This window comes from Propithecus coquereli, unplaced genomic scaffold (assembly GCF_000956105.1).
Source record: "Propithecus coquereli isolate 6110/MARCELLA unplaced genomic scaffold, Pcoq_1.0 Scaffold226, whole genome shotgun sequence".
Classification (NCBI taxonomy): Eukaryota; Metazoa; Chordata; class Mammalia; order Primates; family Indriidae; genus Propithecus; species Propithecus coquereli.
This window is the reverse complement of record NW_012147797.1, coordinates 1,257,782-1,269,810: the sequence shown is the minus strand read 5'-3', so window position 1 is coordinate 1,269,810 and position 12,029 is coordinate 1,257,782. Positions and strand designations below refer to the sequence as shown.

At 36.0% G+C, this 12,029-nt stretch overlaps 1 protein-coding gene across 1 annotated transcript in view; it reads right to left on the bottom strand.

Annotated features, from left to right (window-relative positions):
- The window catches only part of HGF (hepatocyte growth factor (hepapoietin A; scatter factor)), a 69,286-nt gene extending 58,660 nt beyond the window's left edge, over positions 1–10,626 (bottom strand). The window contains exons 1-3 of the mRNA XM_012645098.1: positions 10,374–10,626; positions 3,434–3,599; positions 101–213 (exon numbers count right to left, since the gene is read on the bottom strand). Coding sequence (XP_012500552.1) covers positions 101–213; positions 3,434–3,599; positions 10,374–10,461 — 367 coding nt within the window. The 5' untranslated portion in view covers positions 10,462–10,626. The remainder of the gene's footprint in view (positions 1–100; positions 214–3,433; positions 3,600–10,373) is intronic.
- Between the last annotated feature and the right edge of the window lie 1,403 nt (positions 10,627–12,029).

The window sequence follows — 12,029 nt, the reverse complement described above, 5'->3', positions numbered from 1 at the left end:
TAGAAAAATCAGCAGGAAAGAGCACCATGGCAGGAAATTACAAACATATATTTTATTATACTTTATTTCATTATTCAATATTTAGGGAGAAGTCAGTTACCTTTGTTTTCATAGAGGTCAAATTCATGGCCAAACTCTTTTTTCACTCCACTTGACATGCTATTGAAAGGGAACCAGAGGCATCGTTTTCTTGTTTTATCAAAAACAAAAGCCCTGAAAAAAATATCTGAATGAAAAGAAGGAATACTACTATTTATACAGTATTTAAAGAATGGGCATATGGTTAACCAAGGAGAGCAACATAAAAGCAAAGGCATAATTACATATATATAATAAAAATATGAGTAGTATTTGAAGCTACTACTTTGATGGCCAAATAAGAAAGAACAAAATTAAGTTTTTGTAGGTATAGATTTAAATATTAGATTAAATACCATTTGGAATGTTCTCATGTTATGCTAAATGACTTATAGAAAGTCTTTATAAGAAGACTTATAAATTCTTCAACATGCAAAATCAATATGTAACACAACTACTTGGATTATTTCTGAAGACTTTATTTTTTTGTAACTGTACAGCAAGTTGGAAGATTTTATTTGCAGTTGTATATAAACGATTATATTTGAGATATCATGAGTAATTTTGAAAGCTTGTAATTATATCAAGTGCATTCTAAAACGACATTTTCTAAGGTATGTTAGATAAATCCCCACTCCAGGAGATTCTCCTAGGAAGAGGGATCTGAAATCAAATATTTGAAAATATTTGCATATAATATACCTTTTTGATGAGTTATAAAACATTGATCCTTATTAAAGGCTATGAAAATCTTGCTGAGGATAACTCTTTATTTAAGCCAATATTTCCTAAATAAATCTACTTGTATAAGCATTTTTAATTTTAAAAATATTATTAATATTAGAGAATATCCTTTTGATAAAATATTGCAAAGAGAATTACTAAAGTGTGTCACCTGTACTATTACTATTCCTATAGCTAGGTTTTATATTGGTTTGTTGTTGTTCACTAATAATGTCTATGATAAGTGATAAATACCAAATAAGGTGATACATTTTTCAAGTGATTTCTTCCGCAAAGGGCATAACAGGTTTTCCAGTTTGCTAATCTTGTTCAGTCTTTTATTGCATCACAGTGATCTTTTCTCTAAGAAAAGTGTTTTTTTATATTATTTTGCACCCCCATGTGGAATGGGTGGAAGCCATCAAATTCCATGAGTTGCATCTTCCTTTAGGTTTTACTTTAAAAGTCTTTACAAAAGCATTATGTTAATTATCATATTCCTTTCAACATTTTGTTTTGTCTATTTCCCAGTTGTTTATGGCAAGAAGGCAATTCTAGTATCAGTTAGTCATGGCTGAAAGAGGAAAGCTTCCTATTTTCTTTTAAGTCAATTGATGAATTAGCAATTTTCTGAAGAGCTGACTCAGGCATTCTGGTCATCTTTCCTACCCAGCAAAGAAGATTTTGAATCCCTATAAAATCAATATTGTTGATACCTTCTCAAGAGGAAACAGTATTTGAGAGTGTTCCACCCACTCAATTCACAGATGCTTTCACACAACTTTGTTGGTATTTTCTAAGTGGTTTAGTGTATTTTTCATTGTTTTTCAATGATTCTTGTCCATATAACAAGTCTGCTAACAGGATCCTTTAATTCATTAAGAACTTAATTTCAGGGTATCATAGTATATCCATTCAATTCCGTATAATTTAATGATCCTAAATACATACATACACACATATATGTATATACAGAGAGAGAGAGAGAAAGAGAGAGATGATTTCCTCATTTCTGGGCAGAAGAACCTTGGCTGTACATAGGTAATATTACATGTGGTTTTCTGTACAGGTTACCATACATTTGGAGACTACATATAACTCAACCAGAATAAGGTAAGAAAGTATGAAACCTCATACACATGGAATACATGAGTATTTAGTAATTAGGTCACATACCTTCTCGAACCCAGCAAAATAGTTTCAGTTTATACTAAATAAAACAAAAGGAAAGTTTTTCTTTTCCAGGCATAACACTGACTAATGTGAAAACTGAGGGGTAGCAATACTTTTCTTACTTGTGGGTCCAGAACAGTATATTTTCAGATTAAAAATCAACAATAATACATCATCCTGTCCTTCCCTTTGGCTTGTCCTCCCAACTCCAGCCTTCTCAATTGCCAGAAGAACATCTCCATAAGCCTTCAAACCTGAGATGTTGATTAAGAGTAGTATTCTTTAATTTATTTTTAACAATCTCAAGGCTTTTATAGGGAAGTCAGGGAATAAAATGGAATTATCATAGCAATATACTTGCAAAGTCAATTCCCACGCCCTTACCAGGATATTTCCCTGAAAGTGGCAGTTTGGCTATACAAATAGAAAGGAGAGAGTCTCTCCTCCTCCTAAGTCTGATGAAGACCTTCTCTGGTGTGTCCTTTTCCCTCAGGCCCATAACATTCATTTTTCTGAAAAAGTCAAGATTAAATTAGGACCTCTTGCCACGACATTGCTACACCCCGTGTTCCCATTGTGTGTCACTATCCAAATGCAATTGAGTAGAATTCAAAATTTACAGAATTTTATGCACAATCCTGTAAAAAAAAAAAAAACATAAAATCAGGAGTGAAAGAGTAGGAAATAAGTGAGGGGAAAGAATGTTTATAAAAAAGAACTAGGAAATGCATCTTCTTTTGGCAGTTTGGGAGACTACTCAGATGGAACTGTTCACCTTCCTAGCCCAAAACTAAAAGCTTTATCGTCTGGGATCACTGGCAAATAGTAAGGAATTCTTCCCTGTGAGATCACACAGAGAATGTCAAAAGATATAAAATGCTCTGTTTGAGTCCCCTCATGCCTCTTCAAATTGCCCTATTAATTTTCACCTGAACCCTCATCATCACTATTCTCTCAGTTCTTTTAAACAGCCTCTGCTGCTGACACCAATCCCTCTAGCTTTTTATCTAATTCTCTCAACACCTTTTATTTAAATCCCTAAAGATGATGATATAAGTTGGAGTAAATTTTGGCTGTTGCCCAATTTCTATTCTGAAAATTCCTCTTTCAAGAAAAATAATAATATTTACTCTGAATAGAATATTTTAAGAGAGATCAAAGTCAATTTAATTTAATTTTAGTTTCTCAAGATCAGTTGTTCATGATATGAGAAAACGAATTCCATAAACAAAGCCACTGTGGATCTTATTAATAGAAGGTAGCAGTTTTTGTACTCTCCCTTACTCAAGCCATATTTCCATAAATTGAGAGCTAAGTCTTCTGTTGTAATGAGTTAAAGCTAGACTCAGGCTTAGAATTTTATGGCCAAATCACATTCAATACAAGAAGACCACCACGATTATAATGTGTACATGCCATATATGGAAAATTATCCTAAGAACAAAATGAAGTAACTTACTTGCAGGTGAAGGGGAGTCCCTTATTCCTAATACATCTATTAGCACACTGGTCTGCAGTGTTCATTTTTTTGGTTTTAATCTTCAGAAATGGGTCTTCTTTGATTAGAGTAGTCTTTGCTGATTTTTTGAATTCATGAAGTGTATTTCTTCTTTTCTTCTGTCCCTCTATTAAATACAAAAATTTAGAAAAAATAAGCATGGGAGAAATGCTTTTAAGGATCATATAGAAAAAGTATCTGTAAGGATCATCCACAGAAAATCATTTTATCTGACAACATAGTAGACCTCCAAAGGTTGGGGTGAAGTGAGATGGAGAATAGCTAAGAGCAAGAGAGTCATATTGTAATCAGAGAAAAACAAATAACTTGTCATGTAGAGTCACTCACTTATATTCTTCTAAAGGAAGAAGCTTTTAAAAATTAGGACATAGTTCACCCTAAAGAAATAAATAACATGATATTCTCCAAACAGCATGAAAGTGCCAGAAGCTTATCATGTCAGGCTTTATGATTAGATTTTTCATTTCCTTCTACAATTGGTCCTTATGTAAGTATTAAGTATTAGTAAGTATAAGTAAGTATTGTAGTGTTAATTAGATAAGCCAATTCAAAGACAGATGAGAGACCTCTCATTAAAAACTGTGCAGTAGACAAATTCTTCTGACTTGATCTTTAAAGTCTTTCGTAGTATTCAGATTTTAGCCCTTCTCTTCTCATGTACTGCAGAAATGTTTTCTGTGCTTTTGGGCACTATTTCTTGGTATCACTGAACTGTTTGTTTTGAGATCAAGCCAAATGCCGTAGATGAAATGTATATAAAACTTCATCCTTTAATGTGGGAATATCATTTTTCTTCATGAAAGTACAAGGCTCCTAGATAGCATGGAGCCTCCTACTGAAAACCTGAAAAACTGAACTAAAACATACTAAAAGACTTAATTTTATGGATAACTCTAGAGTACCAAGAACTTGTTTCTTTATGCTCAATCTGCCCAAAGTAGTCCTGATCTAATGATGATTACCATTTTTACGATGCAGATCAAGATGTCTAATAGATTGCACCTATTGTACAATAAGGATGGATGTGCTCATGCTCTTCTGCCTATCGATTCTTTTTGAACGTGCTTATAACCAAGGAAGTAATGACACATTCTTTTTTAAGTCTAAGAAACCAAGATACAGGGAAAAAATTAATTAACCATTTAGAAGATCTCCAATTGGAAACTCAGCTGCCTGGCTTCAAAACCACTACTCTAAACCACTTACCATGCCATCTCTATCTAAGAAATGTAAAGATTGTATGTGGAAATATGGCTTGTAAACCTTTTTCTAAGGATTTGGTTTAGAGGTATCAATAGAAGAAACTTGAATGGCAGAGCAGGAAATACGTTCCTGGTCTTTGTATATGGTGAAATGTCTCAAAAAGGGAGGGTGAAAAGTTGTGCAGAAAATTAAGAAATATGGCTAGCAGAGTAAGTTACCAAAATGGCATCATATTTCAAGTTTGCCAGCAACCACTGGCTCCAGTCGGTTTATTAAGTATGCAGATGCTACTCATTAATGTCTATCCTAACCTGAAGTTCACAATAAATAAGAGAAAACCAGAAGTTCTCTAAATTTCTAGTCCTTTATAAAACTTCAAAACACAATCTCCGTCAATACTAATTCCTGTAATGATGCTTTCATTTTTAACTTTTCTTTGCCCTATAAGATAGAATGGCTATGGTACAACACATGTAGTTTAAAAGACGTTTTAACATGGAAATTAAAACCACCAAATAATCTATCAAGATGTTATTTATCGCGTGTAGACCAAATGCCTTATATAATGTTGGCAGACAGATGATAATTCTGGTATTCTTATTGACTTGCCAAATGACTTTGTTTAACTACCTGAAATGTTAATATCCCAATTAATCTACAAAATAAAAATTATATTACTTTAAACTAAAAAAGTTATTTAAACTATAATCATTAAGTAAATATTTGGGAATCAATTTGGATAAAAAATGTTATACATATGCAAAGTTTTAGTTTTGTTCTTGAAATTTTATCCTTTACTTTCTGGCATAAGAGAAGAAACTTGTTATTCTCCCAAGCAAAAAAGGCATAATTCTTTTCAAATTTTGGTTTCTACCACAGAACTATATTAATGGGAGATGAGTTTTTCCATTAAGAGTTTCTCTTTCCTTTGACCTTATTATGCTATTTCTTAGGTGCTGTGAAATGTTTCATAGCATAACAATCATCTGATTTCCTATATAAATCTGAATACTTCTTAGAAATAAATGGTAGTTAATTGATACAAAAAAAATCTGTTAAACTACCAAAATGGAAGAATTTTATACATACATTTCTCAAATGAATTCTGTTAACTAAAAATATAGAATTAAAAATGGCCTGGTGTATAATGTATTTATTAGACATGTCTAAGGGTGAGAGAAAAGCATTAAAGTAAATTCAAAAAGTCTAAGAGAAACATTAAATTTATAATGTATTTTAATAATTATCAAATAGAATGTTCTGGTTTCTTTCCCCAATACCATGCAATATTAAGGCAAGCTGTGAAGACTATTCTGGAAAAAAGAGGTCTCCGTGGAATTGTTGGTTGTGTTTAATTCTACAGGTCCTCAGTTGTCCTATTGAAATGTGTTAATGTGTGGCTGTACCTCATAAAAACAATCTATCCTTGCTTGCTGATAAATTTTCCATCCCTACCTTTCATCTAAAGATCAAAAAGCATTTTGAAAAACAAATAAATCTATTATTTCCCTTTACTAGATAATAAATAGAAGTGAAAAGCTTATCTGGGGCTACAAAGCTAATCGAGAACAATCGGAACCAGACACCAGAATTCCCTTCTCACAATTTACTTCTCAAGACATAGAAACTTCCCTTTATAATTCAATCATTTGTACTAGGTCGGTAACTAATTACTGAAAAATATGAAGTTGGAGCTAGTAGTACATCATGTAATCCATGCATTTATAAAATTAATGCCTTATTAAATAAAAGAAAAATTCAAAACAGAAGTCATTCAAAAACAGCATCTGAAAATAAAATTCCTTTGCTGAAAATAGTTTCAACTTTTTCTTCCATATGTATTAAAAACTGATGCTTGTTTTACTGAAAACAGTTAAAAGCCAAGCTTAATTTGGGAAGAAACTCCAAAATATCTTTGGATCAGATTTTTCCCTACTATTTTTTGTGCGTGACTGTTAGTTGTAGTTTATAAACAAAATATTGAAATGACATCAAAGGGTGAGAGATCACTGCAAATTTGTCATGCTTTCCTGTACTTTAAATTACAACTCCTTTTCCCTCTTCTCTCAGTATGGGAAAACATTCTGGAAGCTATATTTCCTGATGAACCTGAAGTCCCTTAGTTTTAAAACTGAAATCATTAGGATCCTAGTGAAAACCTACAAACAGAAAGTAGGGTCAAATGTATCAAGGTGCTTGAAGAAAGACACATTTCTCCCTCTGGTCCCCGGGCCTCACACTCATTTCTCTCAGTACCTCATATATTTTCTCCTCTGTGTGGACTAACCATTGACTTCAAAGGAAAATAATGCAAGGAAAGGATTTGCAGGGTGTGGAAAGAAACAGGAGTCTGGTTCCATACGTTCTGAGAAACCTACCCACATGATTAGTGATTAACAGTTTGAAGTGGCAAGATGTTAAGATGAAAGTATACAAATAATTAATGGAAGGGAATGATCGGGACTGGAGATTTTCAACTCTCCAAAGACAAAAAATCACAAATAGAAGTCCGAATTTTCATTGTTATTGTCTAGGACTCAGATTTTGCAAATTAATAATCATCTCCCCTTCTTTAGAGAAGGCAGCACAACAATATCACAAGATGACAGGAACAAAGAGATCATGTCAGATTTAAATCAAATGTTGGAATTTGAGAAGCAGCATAAATAATTTCTTCCAAGGAGATTTACAAGATGAAGTGATGCTCAATGTGATTATAGGGGTCTACTTAGATATTTCTCTCCTCTTTCTTTTCAGTCCTCGTTCGGGGTTTCATTGTTAGAGAAGCCTCATCCTGGTCTCTGCCTTCACTGTCTGTTTCTGTCTACAACTCTCCCTCCACACAGCAACTGAAGCAACCATGCTGAAGTACAACTTCAGTCAAGTATCTTGTCAATGCAAAAACTTTCAGCTGCTGCCCATGATATTCATTATAAAGAATACACGTTTTAGCATGACATCAAGCCTATCCATTCTACCCCATCTTACTTTTCCAATCACAGGCCATACTTCCCCTCACATACCCAGTACACCCACCCCAAATGGTTGCCTTCAGTTGCTGTGGGAGGTACCTTCTGTGGCATCCATTATACTTTCTAACCTCTATGCTTTGGGCTACTTGTGTTCTCCTGCTTAGGTACCAACAATGCTACCTCCCATCTTTTCATATTCAACTTGTGTACCATATACCCCCAAACCTGGTTTGATCCCCTACACCAGAAATGAACTTTCAACCATAGTATAACAGTACTTCTAACAGAAGGGGTTTTTTTTTCCATATCATTTAGCCAACTGACTTTTTTAAAGTAAGTTTCAGTTGATTCCACTGCTGCTGGCTTCAGAATAAATACAAGAAAACAAAAAGCACCACATATTTCATTTACATAGACTTAGGTAGGGAGCTCTGTCTCTTAACTAACAAAGAAATAAGGTCTTGAAGCCTCAATTTCCTCGTGTAAAATGAGTCCATTAATGTCAATCTTATTAGAATTAAATAAGATTTACTTTAGAACTTGGTCTATAGCAGTTGCTCAACAAATACAGATGGCTTTCTCATTTGTTCATTTTTATATTCCCCATGGACTCTTGGACACTAGGTGCTCATTTAATGCTTCTTTTATTACAGAGGATTGGATATTTATTTCCAGTGTGGGTGGGAGTGACTAGAGGGTAATTCTCAGTAGACCAATTCCTAGAAGGATGGCTTAGGTCCACTATATTGAATATTTCTTAAGAAACTTTTTAATAAATTATCTCCATAATGTATTTTGTTCATAACTGGTTGTCCACTTATTACAGTATCTACTTCTATTCTAACAATGTATTACTTTATATTTACAATACGTACAATATGTACAAATATAGAATAAATCAAAAAGTGTAACTAAAGGAAAAAGAGGAATAAAAGAAAAAACTATAAATCTTTAATATTAGATAACATTAAAAAAAAGAACAAACTTTCTCTATATGTTCTAAGAGGGCTACCCACATTTTCCATTTTGGAGGTTATTAAAAAAAAAAAAAACTATCAAAATAAACTAGCCACCCAAACAAAGGCAGACCATTTTTTGATGACAATTTTAGAATTATCCACTTCAGGAATTATTCACAGCATATTTGTAATTCCCAACTGGACTCTCCTTGCCTGCCAGCACACTCTCGGGCCGTATTCTCTCTATGTTCAGGAAACACAGTCATTTCTACATTAGCCAAAGTGAAATATAATTACGAATGTATATCTCCTGCCAAAACTTCATAATGCATGCCAAAAACAAATAGACATTGTCTATGGTTGATCTACTGTTTGGGTTTTCCACACGGTGTTCCCCTTGCATTAGCATAGATGATTTCAGGTAACCATATTCTACTTCAGAACAGCAACATTTTAATCTTTAAAAATGAAAGCCCTCAAAAATGTGAATCATGATTTCAATTTATGCACAAAATCCCCTAAACCACCAATGTCTTCTATAAATCCATTTTAACATGACACATCTCAAGCATGATAACCTGCTTGATTTGAACTTTTTTTTCTCATCTCTTCAGAAATCTTGCCTAAATGACTTCAAAGTGACCTTTCCCAAACAGAATCATTTTCCAAAAGGGCTATTTTGCAAAATAAAAGAAAATCAGGTGGGTTGAATAATTTCCTTTATCATTTAGCAAGTCCTTGAAGTTTTTACCCTTGTATTACATCAGAAACTAGATCAGAGATCTGATAAATGTCACATTCAACTTATCTCAAAAAACGTAGCCAGTTCTCTGTTTTATATTGTAAAAAGGCCATGTCTACCAATGTGGGCATTTATTCCAGTCTTTTATTCCCCTGTGCCCACCCCTAATGTGTACTGCCTTCTCCCGTTGGCACCCCAGCCACTACTATGATAATACAACCAAATACAGATGTTTCCTCTTGTCCTGATAAGAGAAAACTTCCCCAAGCAGCAAATGAGATCTCTAAACTTCCAGGCAATACGAACTTTCAAGCAACTCCTCCCCAACCTGCAAATCCAAGGGAGATAGTAGGAGACTGAGAAGAGCAATCCTGCAGCTTTAATCAAAGTCACACAATTTTTGCATCCCTTGCACTGCAGTTTCACAAGGGCAGGCATCCATACCCAGAAAGAATGAGACCTTAGTTAGAAAAGAGGCTTTCTCTTTCATTTTTATAACATGCATATTCCCAGAGTTTAATCTATCTCCTCCAAATGAAAACCTGTATAAAGTCATAATTTGGCCCTGAATGTTGGTTGGATGATTGGGAATAGTGGATTATCATGAAAAATTATCCTCTGGAAAAAGATGAGTCCCTGCTGGGCTGATCATCACTCTCCCCTGTTCAGACCAGACCCTTCAGCTTTAAATTTGTCCAAACCAGCAAAGTTCCAGCCAGTGTTAGTACTTCCTACTTATCCCATAATCCACAACTATTAAACTAAGTGAGGTGGGGCTGGGTGTTGGGAGGTTGGGGACTGCTGAGGGAATGTTAATTATCATTTTAAATGCTTTTCAAACAGAAAAAGAATGTCAAAAGAAAGCATAATGAGAGGTTTTAGGAACCCATACCACATACTGAGTTAAGGATGCTGGGAAGAGGGTAAAAAGAGTGTGTGAAAAGGGAAAGGGAAGGTTAGCAAAAGACTAAATTATACTAATAATGAAAAAGAGGAAAACTAACCTGCATAGGGGATGGCGATGGGAAGCAGAAGGAGATGGAGGAGGACATGCTGCAGCAGCAGGACTGGCAGAAGTTTGGTCACCCACATGGTGCTGCTGGACGTGCTGGCGGATCCCACTGCAGGAGATGCCCGGGTGAGAGAATCCTGTGCCGAGTCAGTGCCTAAAAGAGCCAGTCGGGTTTGAGCTGCTTTTTATTGCGATGAGCTAAGTTTGTTGTGTGATTAACTGGAAAGATCTAGGTCTGAACTCCCTCTTACGGTAAGAAACTGTTTAACAACAGCCCTTTACTCTCTTCCAGCCCCCTCCTTTCCTCACTCTCCCCCCAGACACCACCAAACAGATCCCACCCACCCCTACTCTACCCCCCCGTTTAGGAAAGAAACTTACAAAGAAAAGGTCACCTGGCCTGGGGCCAGCTTCAATTTGGAAGCTGGAGCTCCAGATCCCAGTGGCTCCTATCCGAGTAGGGAAGGGAGAAGCCAGGCTCAGCCCAATAGCTAAATCAAGGCACAGGCAGAGGACCAATTCGCTAAATTTAAACAGGAAAATACATGTGTTTACATATCTATTTGGGAAAAGAGGAAGGGGAAGCAGCATAAGAAGAAAGCAAAAGAGCTGCCTTTCAGCCAAATGTGCCCCAGCTCCTAATCTGTCTAGTTTCACTGCTCGAGCAATCTAGGGATTCAAAGCACTGACAAGGTTCCCCAGGGTTTTAGGGGGAGAGAGGAGGGAGGGGGAAGGTGAGGGGGAAGAGCACAGGCAAGTCCAGCACAGGTAGAAAGAAGTTAGGTAAAGAAAGGGTGTGGTATTGTGGGGCAAAAATGAACAAACAAGTAAAACAAAAGCACCCAGATCCTCAGGAGGGAAAACTACCCCTACCCCATGAGCTCTGAGCAGGCGGCTTTTTTTCAGAAGCTATGCTAAAACTCCCAAATCACCACAAATTTACCCAAAGTATACAAAAGACACTTGTCTGATTTATCTGGTGATACTTTCTCTTAAAAAGTCGAAGAGATAGTCATTGTCCACTGCCTGTCCCTGGCAGGTAAATATTCCATGGAGTAGATGCCCTAATGTATACACACTCACACGTGTATGTGTATATGCGTGTATGCACCTACTGGGATTAACTTGCACTGGAAATCTGTCAAGTCGTTTTAATTCGTGGATAATGAATGTGCTTCTCTTCTCCGGCTCCGTCCGCCTGCACACACACCCCAGTCTCCCAAAGTCCAAGTGGAAGGATGAAGAGCTTGCATGGGGAGGATTTATAGGTGGCAAGTCTTTGTGAGATCATTGCGCAGAGCTCTCATTTTCTTCAGAGAATGTGTCTGTGCACCTCCAGGTGCATGCCCTGATTATTTTAAGCGAGAGCTCGCTTTATTTCTAATGGATGTTGAAGGATAGTTGCCCTGAGATGGCTGTTAAGCAGGAACCAGCATCTCCGTGGACAGAGGAAGGGAAAGTGGGCGGAATGACTCGGGAGCAGTGGGCGGCTGCCAGAATTGGTAGTAGTGGGGCAAAACTGAAATCATCCATCCACGGAACAGCTTTCATTCTTCTTTCTCCAGCTCCCCCATCCCTGCCTTCAGGGGGGAAAAAAACCTTGCTTATTAAATCCCTGGGGTGGTGGGATTTCTAGAGAAGCTGGGGA